Genomic DNA, 18,247 nt, shown 5'->3' with positions numbered 1-18,247 from the left:
TATGATGGGAAAAGTTGTCTACGAAGATGACATAGTATTTGAAATTTTGAAAGGAATTGACTGGTGAAAGACCCTAGATATCACAGTGAATATTTTCTAAAGGAATAGAAGATGCAGAATCTCATAAAGAAAATGGTAAAGCAGCAACTTGGTAGCTTCTACACAAAGTTTGTATTCTTGTATTGCAGTGAATCAACTGTTGATTCTGCAGATACTTCAAGGTTTTCAAGTTGGTGTGAGCTAATCGCTGGTGCCACACATCTTCTCCTACAACTTTGTCTCTCTGAGTAAAGTAGGCCTCTGTGGTTTGTGGATCCACTCAATAAAGTCCTTTAACTTTCCTTCCGAGTATAATGGTTGTGTTGGTGTGATAGTCATTTATATAGACCCCATTTTTATCAAAAGCAAATTAACAGGGATAATCATCTATTAGTTTTGATACTGACAGAAGATTTTTTCTTGATTTCAGGAACAATCAGCACATCATTTAGAGGTAATGAATCAATTTCAGTATGTAACAAAACATCACCAATCCCAATCCTAACTATATCAATCCCATTGTATCTAGAGGAGTTATGAAGAATACTCGAGGCTGCAATGATGTGGGCAGTCGCACCAGTGTCTGGATACCACTCATTGCCTTTAGAATCTTCAAGGTGCATTGCTGCTAAAGTTGTTGGAATTTCCTCAACTTGATATGGATTGTCAAATCAATACCAGCAATGAAGTGCATCATGTCTTGGACGTTTACAGATTTGACACTCCAATTGGATAGTATCTGTTGTTTTCTCATCTTGCAAATGTTTGTTAAATGTTAAGTTTGAGGAGGGATATGATTTGGTATCTTGATACCTTTATGAAGAACCAACATATGGTCGAAATCCTTGATCAGAACCAAAACCAGAGAAGTTATTGAACTACTTAAAGCCCTGACCCTCCTGTTCATGATTCAAGTTATTTGGCCTATAACTCAAATTTCTTACAAGATATCCATAGCTAAGATTTATATTGTTAAAAGGACGTCATCTACCATAACTGCGTCCTCTGCGGTTACTACCTCTTGAACCTCCAAAACCAAAGTTTTGCTGAACAAGTTCTCTGTCAAACTCCTCCTTTTGTTGGACTTCAAATTTTCTTTGTCCATAGTAGGCTAGATTAGGATTGTACTAACTTGAGGAGTAGTTTTGTAATCTTGCTTCGAACCTCTTTAACTGTGATATTACTTCATCATACTCTGGTTGAGGTTTCAAGCAATATATGGTATTTCTAAAGTTCTCATATTCAAATCGTAATCCCTCTAGAACACCAAACAACTTCGTTATCTCATCTATTGGTTTCCCAATTGCATTTAGCTTATCACAGATTGATTTTTATTCATTGAGATAAACGGATAATGCTCGATCTCATTTCTAGCAGGCTTGTAACTTCAACGTGTAATGATTGAGTAGGTGGTGGTTTTTCACCACTGATGAATCTGAATAGCTCTTGGCTTTGCAAGAATCTGTAGAACTGTGCTTGCTAGAGAAGAAAGTTGTCTTCAGCTAGGTTGATTGTGATGAAGTTGGAGATGTTAATATGGATTGGAAAGGGGTATTTCTATGTTCTTGCTGCCATTTTTGTGCTCTCAGAGGGGCTCTAATACCATGTGAAGACTTACGAATAGAAAGAGAGAAAGATATAAGAATGGATGAAGGATTTTGGATTCGTTTTCTCTGTATTCAAGGAAGAACATTCATCTGAGAGCTTTGTTACTTGCTTGCTCTTCTCTCTTATTTATATTACAAGCTGTTTATCTAAAGAACCGCCAAGATGCGGTTTCACAGTTCAACTAACTAAGAAAACTAACTAACAGAAGAAACAGAAAAAGAAAGTAAATCGTTACGTGCTTAAAACAGAATAACGATTCCGCAGAGGATACGTGAAGCTGAAAGTTTTGCTATTGACTTCATTCATTTCCTTCCTGGTCGAATCAGTAGCATCAGACTTGCTCACTTTACTTCCTCTGTTCTCAGTAGCATCTTCGTTTCTTTTCTTTGTTGAAGCCACAATGATTGAATCGGCAACAGAGTGTGTGTTCATCATATAGTTCTTAACAAGAGAGAGAGAGAGAGAGAGAGGGCCTAGACGATGCTTGAAACTTCTATTGGATGTTCACGTTGATCTGGAGGAGGCGGAACTGCTGGTGAAGATGAGGGGATCGTGGCAGAAAGGGCGAGGGAGGAGGTCGAGGTGAAGAGGAGGGAGGTAACTCTTTAGAGTTTCAAGGTTTCCTTTTCTATTTATATTTAATATGTTCGCAGATCGGTTCGGGTTGGGTATTTTTTGACACCCTTAATCAATATCCTTGGTATGCCCAACCCAAAAATTTGATATGCGTGCTCCGTGGACCAGATCATCAGCATCGGCTTCAGTCCTTCCTCCATGGACGATGCTCTTCTTTATGGTCCTGGCTTTTCGGCTCGCGTATCGTCTCTCCATTATTAGCACACTGCTCCACATTTGAAATAAGGTTTGTGTACTTTGGATTGATTCGCGGTCCTTGTTGAACGCTTTTTCATCTTTTACGTTGAGTGTGTTAGCGAAGATGGAGCACCATATAGCACCCGAGTGTTTACGCAGCTTTCGACTAATCATCGTGAGGTCGCATTCCTACTTCGAATGGCCAAGACAACCCCTCTCATTCTTTTTCTCGATATTGTTTTTTTCAAATTTAAAACGAGTAATTTGCATAATCCAAAAACTTACTTCAAAAGATCCCTCTCAAATTGTCCGAGGCAATGGAGGAGCTAGAGAGATTTATTAGATCGTGCAAACAACATGGAAATAGATGTTTAAGAGCAAATTGAGTCGATGACGATGCTGCTGCTGTTGCTACAAGGGGGAAGTCGCCCGTTCCCTCCCTTAGAAAATCTTGAAGAGCAGACCACCGTGAGTAGTAAAGAAGGGAGCAAACACAAGCGACTCGACTGCCATTAGCTGGATGAGGATGTTGAGTGGCGGGCCTGAAGTGTCCTTCAATGGATCGCCAATGGTATCTCCCTTATCAACTGCCTCGCGAATCATCGATTCTTTAGGGTAATGGGTCTTTGCGTACTCGGAAGCACCAGCCTGGAAGTAAATTCAGGATATTAAGGTAAACAATATGTTAAGTCAGACTAGTTTTCTTAGCAGGTCACTGAACCACCATCGACGAGTATCATCAACAAAAAATAGCTTTCGAGCAATTGGGAACAGCTGCATACCCTAATATACTTCTTCGCTTTCTCCCATGCTCCACCAGTGTCGGATGCCGAAATTGCAATCTATTGAAACCAAGGCCAACAAAAAAATGCATAAGGAGATTAGTTATGCATAGATAGATAAAAGCGTTAAAAAAGTCATAAATATTTTGTATTTATGCCAATTTAATCCAAAACTTTTGCTTGGTGTCAATTTAGTCATAAACATTTTCACTTGCTGCCAGATTAGTCATTTCCAACTAATTTTGGCCGAATTTTGCTGACTAAGCACCGGTCGGTCGACGTTGCACAATCGGCATTGATGCGGACAACTTTTAATAATATTTTAATATTTTTATAAATTTTTATTCTTTTTCTTTTTTTCCTTCTACCCCTTCCTCCAATCAATTGCCAGACCTCGCCGACTCGACCTCGCCAACCTCTAGCGAGCCTCACCAGCCACTAGCAAGGCTCCCTTGCTACTCAACGTGAGGCCGCCCTCACAACCACTTGCAAGGGCTCGAGCCTCATTGGCCATCGCCTCTAACTGGTCGCCGAGGTCCGGCGACCGACTGGAGGAAGGAGGAGGAGAAGGGAAAAAAAATATAAAAATAAAAAATTCAAAAATATTAAAATATTATTAAAAGTTGACTATGTAAACGCCGATCATGCCACTTTAGCCAACCGATGCCCAATTAGTAAAATCCAACCAAAATTAACCGAAAATGACTAAATTGGCATCAAGTGAAGAGGTTTTGGATTCTGACCAAAAAAGAAAATATTTTGAACTAAATTGGCACAAATACAAAAAGTTTTGTCTTTTTTAATATTTTTCTCTGCATAGATATGATGATAAGAGCATTAACCATCACTTCATCAACCTACACAAATTTTGTTCAACAATGAAGAAACTACAATATCTCAACCCCGTTTAACCAGCATTCCTTTGAGAGATGCACCTTGAGCAACATAAACCACCAAAATAGATTGACATGGATTACTTTGGTAAAGATTACCCGAACAACATAACCAATAGAGCCAGCCAAAACACCAGATAGCATCTCTACTCCAAAGAAGGTCCCGACGATAAGTGGTGTAAGCATGGCAAGGGCACCAGGTCGAATCATCCCCCTGAAAGGTGCATCAGTGGAAATTTTGAACCATTTATGTTTCTCAATTGTTAGCACAGACCGCCGAAAAAACACGTTAGCCATCTCCAAAGCTGCAGGTCCCACTCTTTTCATGGTCATAGCAGAGAACCATTTAGGAAGCATGGGGCCCACGATCAAACCCATGAAAACTTTTGGCGTCAGGACATCAACAAGAGAAATTGATGCACGACTCGCAAATGCACCAAACAGAGCGATAGACACCAGGGAAGCTGATTCAATGGCGAATCCCTACATGCCAGATAAGTAACGAAAAAATATCCATCCATATTAGATTTAAACAACGGGAAAGTAGAATTTGCCAATAAAGCTATGTAAGTAACATTGACATACGACATACGACTCGAGATGAAACGTTGACACATCGTTTTTATAAAATAAAAAATAAAAATTCCGACACGTTGAGACACATTATATATTATTATATATTTATATATAAATCAAATTAATTTGATTCGAATTTACAAATAAATAAATAATTAAAAAAACCCACAATGAATCTGCACTAAAAACATTAATCTACTATTTGTTAATATCATTCATTATTTAAATTTGACAAATTCAACTCCATTCCAAATACTGACCCAAAAAAAAAACTCCATTCCAATAATCTATAAAATTTGGAAAAAAAAAATATAAGCAATCCACATTATGGACTTGCGTGCCAAAGCATATCGGAAAAAAAGAGAAAAAACAAATTTGGGGGTGAATTGTATATCATAGGAAATGAGAGTCATAAGAGAGAAGACAACTAGGTTTTCTTATTTCCCCCTTTATTATTTTTATTATTTATTATATTTTTACATATTTACATTTTGATCATTTATTTATTGAAAAATTTTAAAGTTGATCCCGTGCATGTCAAAATTCCAAACTTGTATGTCAACTGTGAGAGAATGTTAGGAGACTTAACTAAATCTCAGATTTTTCGACACCTATTGACCAAATGTCAAAAAGTGTCAAAGTATCCAACGTAATACAAATGTTTTAGAGAGTGTCAGTTTCCTAGGCTAATATTAGGAAAGATAGATGAAAGGCAGCACCTAAGGGGAAGAAAGGTGATTATAGCCAAACATCATGCCACACAAGCAAGAATTTAAAGAATTGCATAACTAACGTCATATTTAGTTACGGATTTTATTAAAATAAGCCACTAAAAGGACGACGGTACAGTGTCGATACTATATTCACGTGCAAGGATTGCCTTTACCTTTCCAATGGCAGCTGGAGTATTGCTTGACGACAGTAAATCGTCATGGGCTCTCCAGTCAACCGCCCTAGCAATTCGTTTAGCATTGTGGCTGATGGGACTGTAAGCATCTATGGCCAATCGGGTGGCAAAGGTACTTTGCATCCCAACGGCAGCCACAGCAATTCCGTACACGGAAGCAATGCTATAACTCAACAAAATGCTAATGGCAGCAAAAGTTGGGATATTGACAAAGGCAAGGCCAAAACCAACATTGTCAGCGGCAAAATCCTGGAGAAGGCTGCAGAAAAAAAAAAGGATCATCAAGTGGTCAGCACATAACCATCAACAGTCGTCAAGATTCATATCATTCATTTACTTTAGCCGTTTTAACACCTGATCTCATCGTTGCTGCGTAATTTAGTGACAAACCCAATAATTGGCCCAGCCCAAAGACCAACACCAACACAGAAGCACAGCTGCCTGCAAGATCATATCAATAATTAGCGACTACATTTGCTCAACGTTTTGACCCAGTCCAGTAAAGTCCGCTGACATTAAAGCATGTCACATGACCAACATTAGAAGAAAGCAGCATTTAGGATCAGAAAAAGACAAGTATCACCAAAGAGTTTACCAGTTCTTCACAACTTTCTGCGACCCAAAGTTGTAAACTGTAAATGATGAGGGCAGAGCAATCCAGCTAACAATAACAATTCCAAAAGTCATTAGAATTGTGGAAATAATAAGTTGCTTCCTCAATGCAGGCTTGATTTCCTTCACTTCCTTGATTTTTGAGAAGTCGGCCATAAAGAGAGTTGTCATCAAACAAACGAGAATACCCATAGAGCTGATAAGCAGGGGATAACACATAGCAGTGAAGTTGTGACTGTCTCCGAAAGAAGAGATGGAAGCAACAACAAGGGCAGCGCAGGATGATTCGGCATAAGAGCCAAAAAGATCAGTCCCCGTACCAGCAATATCCCCGACAATATCACCAACATAATAAGAAATCACCTGAATGATTAAGGTCAACCTCATTTATGACTGAAAGTGAGTGACAAACTTAGGAGATAGAGCTACGGTAAGAGAGTCCATACAGCTGTGTATTGTCGATCATCTGCTGGGTAACCTTGCGAAGTCTCTTTAATCAGATGACCGCAAACATCAGCAGCCTTGGCATAAATTCCACCAGCCGCTCTTCCAAAGAGAGCCATGGAAGATCCACCAAGACCATAACCGGCGATCGCCTCATAAAGGCCTTCCCAATCATTGCCATAGTACAGATTGAACAGATTGATTGCAATATAGAGCATGAGAAGACCGTTAGCAGCAAGAAGAAATCCCATCACTGCACCAGACCTGAACGCAGAAAAGAAAGCTTTTCCAACGCCCTTCTTCTCTTCCAAGGCAGTCCTGGCATTAACATAGAGAGCAATCTGCATGCCAAGGAAACCAGAGAGGACTGATATGAAAGCACCAAGTAGGAATGAAACAGCACTGAAAACGGCTGTGGCAAGTGCAGGCTTGCACATGTTTGAAGGATCAAGCCTGCAAGGCTGGCTTTGGGTGCTGAAGCTCTCAACAGAGCCAAGGCAAAGGAAGATTAGAATCGCAAAAGCAACCATGAAAACGCCACCATACCGGCACTCCGTGAACAGAAAAGCTTTCAAACCTGTTCAATCACAGACGATAACTTAGCCTCTCTGAGTCTCTATCAAGCCAATAAAGCAAAAATCTGATTCTGACGTTCTACTTATGTGTGACGAAAGAAGGTATAATCCAGTTACTTCGTTCCGTTGCCTAGTTTTGTTCAACCTAGTGCCAAGAAATAAGAAAGCCGAGTAACTTAAAAGATGATATGGTGTCTATTACAATTCACATTTGGCAAGCTGGACGGCGTAAGTACCAAAACCCACTGGCGGAAGAGTGACAAGAACATAATGTAAACGACAAGCTGGGAAATGGGATGCAAGAACGTACCCAAAACTGCAAAGTACTTAATGAAATACAAAGAACTGAAAATTAACTACGACGTCCCAGACCCAGAATATTGTTGTAAACACATCTGAACATTACTTTAAAATTAAAGCATCACAAACAACGAAGAAACTAGACATATTATTACCTACAATAAACAGTAGGTTAGAACAAAAGATTAAACCGAGAATATGGAAAACGTCAAAACCAAAGTTAGAACTGAACCTGTATGTTAGAACTAGAAGAGAAGGGTGAACTACTATAGAACTGATAATGCTCTAGTTCGAAAGATTATTTAAATCAGAGTGATGAGTAATAAGCATGAAACATTATCACATATAAGGACTTCAATTAGGAGAAGCAAGAATTTAACACAAAAAATAACTTTAGAGAAATAGGTTCGTTACCTCTGTACTCTTAACTAATATTATAGAGTAAGTGTTTTGTCACGAGTATGACAAATCAAGAATGAGATTCTTACGAAAATGAGAAATGTTCTACGCCAAATCACAACGTGTGATGATAAATCCTTTTAAAACATTCACTGACGAAGTGAAGAAAAACATTAAAACTTGAAGGTTGTACATCCTCAGCATTTCACCTTTTTAATACAATATGCTTCTACTAAAGCCAATTACATAGAAAAAAATTACTATCCTACTTTTAATTAACTTTACGTTGTGTCAATAGTTGCATATACCAAGCTTCGTATAACAACCAAAAAAATAAAAAATAAAATGGAAGAAAGAAATTAACCTAGGTCCCATTTGTTTCACAAATAATTTGACATTTCTAAAAACTGTGTTTGAATACAATTTTCTAAAAAATGACAATATTTCTAAGTAATGGGTTGGAATTTGAATGTAAATTGGAAATTATTTTCCTTCTTTTAGTTAAAAAAACTTGCTTTTATTTTTCTGAAAAGATATGCACTATTTGTGTGATATAAGAGTTGCACATGCTATATTATCAATTGGGAGAAGTGTATTGGAAGTCCTAAAATTTATTACAAAAGTACAATCGAGTCTTAAAACTTTCAAAAAATATAACTAAATCCTAAAACTTATCAAGAAAGTGCAATTGAATCCTAAAACTTTTATAAGAGTAATCAAATCCTAAAACTTTTCAAATTGAAATAATAAAATCCTTCAGCCATTTGAATTTTTCAAAAATTTTAGGATTGGGTTGCACAGTTGTGATAAGTTTTAAGACTTAATTGCACTTTTTAAAAGTTTTAGAATTCAATTACACTTTTATGACAAGTTTTAGAACTCAATTATACTTTCGTGATAAGTTTTAGTACTTTTAATACAATTATCCCAAATAAAATTTTATTAAATAAAATTTTCATAAATAGATGCTCCTATAAATCATAAAACAATATTTTGTTTCTCTTATGGAATCCAACCTCGAGTGTTTAGGCCTCGGGCCTAGCCTGGGGTACTTGCACTTAGCTAGTGAGGTCCTCAACCTAGCCACTTGGCCGAGCTTCACAATCAAAGTCTTGAGGACTTGGGCACAACCAGCAAAGTCCTAGATATAGCATCAAGGTCTTGGGCTTAGCCTCAAGGGACCAAGGTTGTTAAGAACTCACGTACAGGAATTTGGGTCCCTATGCCCAAAGACCGAGATCTCTAGTTCAAACATCAACGTCTAGTCGTATTTCAAAAAATGATTTCTAAATTTTAAAAGTGAAAATCGTATTCCTAAATTCAAGCGTGGATTTTTCGTCTATTTATTAATTTCCTAAGTGACCCAAACGCCAGAAAATCAGATAAATATTTTTGGATAAAAAAACATTCGCAAAACAAATAGGATCTTAATCTATCATATAGATATTTGAAAAGGAATCGAAAAATCCTATGTACTCATAAGGAGGATTTGAAAGATTGGGCTAATTAGAATTAGAATGCGTTGGTTTAATGGAAAATTTTACGTGAGAGGAAAGTGATTGATTTTCCCTTGTTTGGTGGAGAGCATGAAAACGAGAGGGGAGTAATTTTGTGGTGTTTGGACTTTACTTCCAAAAATGTTTTCCTTAAGGACAGATTATGTAATGCTATTCAACTATATGAAGGAAACTGTAAATTATAAAAGGAAAATGCTGTCAAGGCCAAAAGGACGAGCTATCCCCCAGTCGACACTCCACCCAAGAACCATCTTCGCGTGAGAAGAGAACCGCATGAGTTGATATTATGCTACTGTAATCAGATGCATCGCTCAAAGCCGTAGCAGATGTTACAAACCCTAAAAATGAGTCGCACCACAAGCAGCAGAAGCTAATGATTTCGCTGAGCTATCATCAGATTACAAGACTCGAATCTGTCACTAATGCTCAGGCAGATGCGAGATTGACCCGAAAAAAATCTCTTAATGAACAATTTTATAAAGCAAAGATGTGGGACTATAGGATCTTTACAAAGTCACCTTTAGAGGCGTCCCTCTTTGTCTGATCATAAAAGGCCTTATGGCTGGTTAAGCCCTGCTCTTCATGGTCGAGTTTGTCGCTATTGCGCGACTCGAGGAACCACTGCATCAGGGAGTAGGAGTACGCGATCCCGACGACGGCGCAAACTGGGATCACGATCTCTGTCGCGAGAGCTGAGAGTAATGCCATCCTCACCGGAACTCTAGACTACGGCGCTGGAATCGCTGGACCCGACGCCTTTTAGAGAGAGACAGACACACGGACAGAGGGGAATGACCTAGGCCATCCTCGCGTACTTTTGACGCGTCAATATGTTGACTCCACCCACAGGAGGTCTTCGTCTGGAGAATATGGTACAGTATACGACTTCCTTCGTGCTCAAGTATGTTGACTCCACCCACAGGAGGTCTTCGTCGGGAGAATATGGTACAGTGTACGACTTCCTTCGTGCTCAATAGTTGAGTCAACAAAGGAGAAATTGCTTCCATGAATTTAAGCTTTAGAAGGAAAATTCTTTTCATTGATTAGGAAAATATTTTCTATTGACTTATTTTCTAAACAAATCTGAAAAATAAAGAAAATGTTTTCTTGAAACGATTGTTTTTAAAAGATATATTTTACAAAATTCGAATTTTAATTTTTTTATTTAAAAAACGAATTTATTTTAATTTTTCTTTTTTTTTTCCTTCCTTACCATGGCCGACAAGCGTCAAGCCTCGCCATCAAGCAAGCTCGCAGAGGCAAGCTTTGCCAGATCAGGTGAGCTTGTGGCCTCTAGTGGTGAGCTGGCGAGGCTCAAGCCTTGCCACCACAGGGCTGTGACCTCATCTGAGGCCAACAGACTTCAAGTCTCACTAGATCGGGCTAGTTCATGGCCTCGGTGAGGCTTGAGCTCGCTCTTCGCCAGAATTTGGAGCAGTCATAAGTGCCAAGATGGCCTCGGTGAGGCTTGAGCTCGCTCTTCGCCAGAATTTGGAGCAGTCATAAGTGCCAAGAAGTGAAGAATACATTATTGAGTCAAACAGACATATTTTAAGTAAGCAGGTATAGTCAAAACTACGAAATTAAGATTCACCGTGACAAACCCCCAATAAGCTTGCGGAGCAGCTATATCTCCAAGACCAAAGAGCAGAGACTGAAGTTGAGGATGATTGTCCTCCTGAGGCCTAATCACAAGCAGAACGCCAACATGTGTAAAGATCCCATTAAGTTTCCGCAGATAATTCCCGATAGTCAGCCTGTACCAGCACTTCCCACCAAAAAGTCGTTTGTATTTTACTGATCAACATTATATGGGTGCTTCCTTCATGGAATCTAAGGATGACTCTTTGCCATTAAGGATGACTTGTCGTTCCTCCTGCCCACAAGAAAACAAGCCAAAAGCACAAATGGGTTTTCTTTGAATTATACAAACACTCAATCTCAGATAGCCCCTCAAAAAGGAAGAAAAGGAGTGTCAAAAAGTCCAAAAGCAGGCTTCTGCATCGGGGTTGAATGAACTGGACCCGTTTATAAACACCCTCTCACAGAGACCGGAGAGAGAGAGAGAAAGAGAGAGAGATTACTGAATAAAGAAAGAAAAAGGAGTTGAAAAGTCAATAAAGCAAAAAGGAAAGAGGAGAGGGCTTGGCTAAATAGAAGCTGAGAGGTCCCTTGACTAGAAAGAAAAGAAAGAAAAGAAGAAGAAGAAGAGAAAGGGGAAGAAAGGAAAGGGGTTTTGGCACGTGCACGCCTCGGATGCCTCGCCAAGCTGACTCAACTCCATAACGCAACACCCGGTAAGATATTAGGCCCCTCGTTCGTCCAATTGAAGTAATTTTTGGGTTTATGGCTCAAATTCGGAATTTTGGAAAATCAAGCAGCGAAGTCTGATTTTGGAATCGTTGAGCCGCGTATTTTTTGTAGGAATGGTATTTTAGGGTGTTGTGGAGCTGTGGGATTTTATGAATCGTAATTTGAGATTATGGTTTATCCGAAACAAAATTTCAAAGTTTCCCGCGCGCAATGAACAGTACGTGTCCAGCAGCTTTTGGCCCGTATTTTGTCTTTTTTTGACTTGATTTTGGGATGGTCAAGTTAGGATTCTTGTAGTATATTTGAAAGGCTTTCTATTGACTATATGTACATTTGGATTGGGGTTCGGAGGAGAAAGTTAAGGCGCGATCAAGTTTTGCGCTTAAACTCTATGTTGCGAACGGCTTGAACAATCACTTTGGTTATGCGATTTGTTAGCTCGTATGAGTTCTTTTGTGAGAATTAAAGCATAGTTTAGTCGTTTCGTAATTGAAATAGAGTTTTATTTTGACTTTAATATTATTTATCGGTTATTTGATAGGGCTGTGAGTTCAAAGATACAGGTATTGTTTGTCGTTTGGTCGTAAACAACGAGGTGAGTGGTACTATATCTTCTTTGGTTTTGTAAAATTGTGTCTTAAAGTATATATGTATGTATATTGAATCAAGAAGAGCATTTTTATTGTATAAAAGCCGGATCGAGCAATTGCTACTCTTTGGTTGATTGTGAATGTTTGGAAAAACATGTTATACAAGGTTTGTGCAGAAATATATATGAAATTGCTTTGCGACTAATTTATGGAAAGGTTTGTGATGATTTGAGAAATAGATATGAAATGAATAATGGGCTATGCTGCAAAATGTTATTTGTTTGGTTTAAGATATTGATTTCTGGATTGCATTTCTGGTATTGGAGGATGGTTATTTATACTCAATATGACTGTGAACCCAATGAGAGGTTTTTGGGGTATGCATACCAGGTTTAGGATATCCTTCTGGGCCGAGCCACTGGTTTTGTAGGTGAAGACCTTGCCAAGGGGGGAATCTTGGTCGCCTTATCACAAGGCGTTGTGTCGTGACCATGACTAGATATTGAGCAAAAGATTAGTTGATGGATGCACCATCGACATTTGTTTAATATGACATAAGTCAATGGATAGACCATTGATATGTATTTTTTATGGAGATTATTCAATGGACTTGACCATTGATACTTGACTTTTGATGGTGATTTAAATAAGTTTCATATTAGTATAAGGCTTTTATGATAAGAAATAACTCACATATGATTCAATATGTATTTTATATATTGAGTTTGAGTTATGAAGTTTGATATTGCTTTGTATACATGCATAGTGGTTGCTCGATTTGCTTAGAAGACATGTACTACTCATTGAGCTTGTGGTTGCTCACCCCTCTATTCCAAACCTTTTCAAGTCCTTTTGTTAGCAGCTAGTAGGTTAAAAAGTGCTATCGATGGAGACCTTTGGAAGTCAACTTTGGATATGGTTTGAGGTTGCATCCTTCGGGTGGAAGGACGGCCGTGTTACACCCCTGTAGGTTTTGGGATGTGACAATTACTGTGCGGTTGCAGTATGCACTCATTCGTGTTACAGGCTTCGGATGGCCAAGAAAATGTTATGTGTATTTAATACATCACTTAGGATGATACAAGAAATCATAGACGGATCGACACATGATAAATCTGGGTTTACCTGTCAGTTGAACCATCAATATTTTTGCCCCCACTTTCTCCGTTGATGCTCAGTTACCTCTCTCTCCTCCCCTCTGTTCTTGCCCGTGACTTTCTCTCTCTCTCCTCTCTCTACTTCTCTTTTCTTTCCTCTTACGTCTGTCATGGCTTGAGCTCAAGTCGGCTCATGGCTGCTTCAGGTCGAGAAGGGATGGCACGTCGCCAGATGCGACAATGAGGGGTGAGCAAGAGGTCAAGTGATTGATGTGACATCCTGATTTTCTTATTTTGTTTTCAATTGAATGAATTTGGCTTTTCATCAACGCGCATATATTTCTTTTCCCTGAGGTCAAGTGATTGATGTGACACCCTGATGCTCAATTACCTCTCTCTCCTCCCCTCTGTTCTTGCCCGTGACTTTCTCTCTCTCTCTCCTCTCTCTACTTCTCTTTTCTTTCCTCTTGCGTCTGTCATGGCTTAAGCTCAAGTCAGCTCATGGCTGCTTCAGGTCGAGAAGGGATGGCACGTCGCCAGATGCGACAATGAGGGGTGAGCAGGAGGTCAAGTGATTGATGTGACATCTTGATTTTCTTATTCTGTTTTCAATTGAATGAATTGGGCTTTTCATCAATGCGCATATATTTCTTTTCCCTAAGCTAATTACTCACGAGATAACTAGTCTATCTAGTAAAACCGTTAAGGATTTTAACGTACTAAACTTGAGAATTCGACCAGAAATCAACTGCTCGACCGTGTTAATCTATAAGAGTTAATACGACACTGTCAAAATCGATCAAGGATTGGAGATAGGTCGATTCGTCTGAGGTATGTGATTAAAGTGTGAGTGATTCCGCCTAATTGCAAAATTCTCATCGAACGGCACTCAACTGATTTTTCTGTTATTTCTGTATCTCGTGTCCATATTTGAAATCTCGAGATTTTCACAATAACCGAGAGTTACCAATGAGTCGAAGATATACAATGTGGCTCGAAAATAATCGACCATGGGTCAATTGTACTAAAAATTCCTAAAAGCTACCCGATAAGTTCGATCACGCTAAAATTGCGTCGGGTTGAAATTAACCGCAAATTTGAACCTAATTTCAGAAATTAAAGGTTCTGTCATGTCACAATTCATTTTAGAACATCGACTCATCCTCAAAAAAAAAAAATTGCAAACCCGAGATTTTGGCAAAAAATCAAATTTAGGTATTTTTTTACCGGAAAAATTAGAGGATCGTACCCACCCCGCGGTGGACAAGATGGTTCGCGCCTTGCCCCTCAACAGGCAAGGAAAATGTTTGAAACTTCTCGTCCCCATTGTGCGACTCACCTGCGGCCGATGGGAGGTAGGTCCCTACGGGTCACCTCGGGTTTACACCGCCGGCTACCGGCTATACAGCAGTTCATAGGTCACCAAAAAAAAAATAGAAGACCGTTTTTTGTTGCACTTTTGGCATTCAAGTTGGACTAATTGGTAAGGAAAAATGTGGAATGTGATGTGGGCACCTTGGTTGAATTTATGGGCATCAATTTGGGTTGATTTGAGTTGAAATTGAATTGAAATTGAGGGGCAAATGGTCAAATTTGTAGTTAGGGGGTGCAGCAACCTTTTGGACACTTTGGATGGCTTCTTGGGGAAGATTGGAGGGCTACGGGCTGTTGTGGATGAAGGCTGAAGGTGGTGGGGACAAGTGATGAGTGAAATAGATTTTTTGTGAAGACTTTGGAGGCTTTTGGGTCCCCATCTTCAACAGTTGTCTTCTTCTTCTTTCTTGGATTCACTTTCTCTATTGTTGAAGTATTAGAGAGTTCAAAGATTAGCCAGCAAACCAGAGAGACCCCCCCTGCCCGTCGACCGCCCCCTATCACCATCGAGCATCGTCGCACCGCCCGAGCAACCGCCGAAGCCCCGCCCCCGTCATCCCTGCCCACGAGTCCCTGTCCGTTCGAGCCACTATCCTGACGCCCTCGAGCCGCCGTTTGCAGGTCCCCGAGCCGCCTGGCCGACCGTCCAGCCGCCGGAGCCATCGCCATCGCTCGCTACAGCCTCCACCGTCCCACTTGGCCATTTCAGCCCAACTAAGCCGCACGTCCAGCCTATTTTGGCCCAAGGACAGAGGCCGAAGTTCAGCAAAGGCTAAGGGCTTCTAGGCCCATTTTAGGCCTCGTCCGGACCTCGCTTGGTGTCGCCGCACGCTTGTTTATCGCTCGCCTTCGCGTCGCCGTCGGCGTGGACTCACCAGCCCGCTAAACCGGTGAGTTTACTCACTAAACCTTGCTTATGAGGTTAATTATGCTTAAGGGTTGATTAGCTTAGCTTAAGATGAGATTAGGTGGTTAGTTAGTTTAAATTAATGATTTAATTGCTTAATTATACATGTTAGGTGATTAGAATATATTGATTAAGGGCTAATTAGATTATACTATTTATCTAGATAGGTGCATTAATTTTCTAGGCCCATTTAGGTGGTTAGATTAGCATTTCCAGCCTAAGTTAGCATTTATTAGATTTAATTTGCATCATTTAATTATTTTTGTAATTTATGTAATTATTTAATATTTTCTGAAAATTATACCAGGATAGTCGGTGACCAGAATTTCATGCTGATTGTAGTGGTATACTTAGTTTATGCAATTGAATGTTAATTTGTGCAAATTGAGTGGTGATTGTGATTTTAAGTATTTATTTCAAAATTAGAAAATTTTGGTAATTAATTAGAAATTACCGGGTCTCGAGTTTTGACACCGAAAATTATTTTTAAAGACTATATCAAACAGTGGGATTTTAAAAAGGAGAATATCAATTTTTCTAGTTCAAATCGATCATATACCCACACACGATTATTTTACCGTGTTTTTTTAATACAAAGAAAATAGGCCAAGTACATTATTTTAATTGGGACATTTGAGTGCAAAGCATGATATCTTGGCCAAGATTAGATGGGTGCATGAATGGATATGAGAACCCATCCCCGATACAAGTCGGGTGGACGCTGCCCCTATATGGGATGCCCATAGTCAATGGATGCTGGTCGTAGTAAATTATGGACCGATGCTCCTTCGGGATTGCCGTCTCGTGTAGACGTTGACGTGCTCAATGGGGTGAGACGATGCCTAATTACGTTAGAAGACTGCTGAACCTCGAGTAGGCCATGCCTGTTGGGCCGTAATAAAATTGGAATGCATGATTGAGTGTCTTAATCGCGCCTGATTTGGGGACAAAATCGTGCAACACAGTATGGGACGTGTCATAACGATTTGGCCTTATAATCGAGACCTCTATGGGTGTGTGAGATATGAAACGTGGCGTTCCAATTGATTGAGTTTTGTTATTGCTTATGTCTGTGATATGAATCGTACTAACATGCAGGGAGGATCTGAGACGAGATGAGTCTCTATGGTTGTGTGGTTGTGTGGTTAGGACGCATTTAAGCGCATTTCCTTTCTAGTCGGGGTTTAAAAGGTGGACTTGCTGAGATGTTGTTCCACCCAATCGTGGGCTCATTCTTTTCAGGTCCTTAGATGGCAGTCCCTTTGGAACATTTTGGTCAGCCTCGGGTTATTACTGAGCAGAGCATAAACGTCCCTGTTCCTGAGAGTCATTGGTCTATGAGCTGGTTGTGATCACTATTTGGGTCGATGAGGGCCTACCTCAAAGGGTACCTCATCGATTCAAGGCGTAATTTCGCCATGGACTCAATGGGTATAGGGTAGGTCCCTTCAAGGATTTGATATCCCCACCATTGCAGTCAACGCCGCTCTAGGCGAGGGTGCAGTTGACCCATCTAATGGGGTTATGGAGGAACTGAAGCCCCCGGAGCCTGTGGAGGTGGAGTCCGAAGGATCGATGAATGTGTCCAACTAGTAGATCGTAGGACAACTTCTTTATGAGAGCTGATCTTTTGTAGTCTTTTGTATATAAACCCAGTGTGTTTATAAAAGTGTTTTGTGAAATTTGTTTCCTACTTTTCTATCCCTTATTTGTGTTGTCTAGAGTTTTGTTTATACATTTCTACATGTGCAATAAAATGAAGGAGTCGGCGACACGTCCCGGGACGTCGCAATTTTATCGACCACCGAGAGATGTGCGCGCACTTGAGGTTCAAGGTGTGACAGTTAAGGAGCGTGGAGACTGTGTTGAGCTTCGTTTGCAGTGAGATGGCTTGAGGCCAAGCTTGAAACTCAAGCAACCAAGGCTACCCCAAGCTCCGAGTTTGAGGTCGAGCTTCATGGCCAAAGCGGCTATGGATGAGTGTCGTCCATGGCTGGCTGTGAGCGTCATCCATGGTGGATGGGAGAAAAACAATACCCAGGGATCAATAGCATAACCGATCGATGCCGACGGCAGCCATGGATGAGCGTCGGCATGCTTGTGAGCAGGTCGTCCATAGCTAGTCGGTGACGCTACAATCCACAACACAAGCATCGTCCATGTTCTCATAAGGCAAAAGGAAATAGAAGAAAACGGTGATAGAGAGAATGAGCTTTGTTAAGCATGGGACGGAGCTTAACGGGAAGAGAGAGGGTCATTTATAAATTTTGAATAACCTAGCATGTGGATCCGGTTGACACATGTCAATCTCTCCGTGGTTTATTGTATCATACCTCTCTCTCTCTCTCTCTCTCTCTCTCTCTCTCTCTCTCTCTCTCTCTCTCTCTCTCTCTCTCTCTCTCTCTCTCTCTCTCTCTCTCTCTCTCTCCTTCTGCATCATTGCAATCAAAATATTCGGATTCTCTCTATTCCAACTTGTATTCATGCCAGGTCCTCTCAGC

General features: G+C 40.1%; 1 protein-coding gene across 1 annotated transcript; it reads right to left on the bottom strand.

Moving 5' to 3' along the window:
- Nucleotides 1–2,778: 2,778 nt before the first annotated feature.
- LOC104430686 (pyrophosphate-energized vacuolar membrane proton pump-like) lies at nt 2,779–10,183 on the bottom strand. The gene is made up of 8 exons (XM_039308746.1): nt 9,984–10,183; nt 6,677–7,251; nt 6,214–6,593; nt 5,973–6,059; nt 5,598–5,877; nt 4,235–4,618; nt 3,243–3,302; nt 2,779–3,108 (listed from the first exon to the last, which is right to left on the bottom strand). The coding sequence occupies exons 1-8, from the start codon at nt 10,171–10,173 to the stop codon at nt 2,902–2,904; spliced, it is 2,163 nt and encodes a 720-aa protein (XP_039164680.1). The 5' UTR covers nt 10,174–10,183; the 3' UTR covers nt 2,779–2,901.
- Nucleotides 10,184–18,247: the final 8,064 nt, after the last annotated feature.

Source organism: Eucalyptus grandis, chromosome 3, assembly GCF_016545825.1.
Source record: "Eucalyptus grandis isolate ANBG69807.140 chromosome 3, ASM1654582v1, whole genome shotgun sequence".
Classification (NCBI taxonomy): domain Eukaryota; kingdom Viridiplantae; phylum Streptophyta; class Magnoliopsida; order Myrtales; family Myrtaceae; genus Eucalyptus; species Eucalyptus grandis.
Note: the sequence above shows the minus strand (reverse complement) of the source record. Positions and strands in the feature narration are given on the sequence as shown.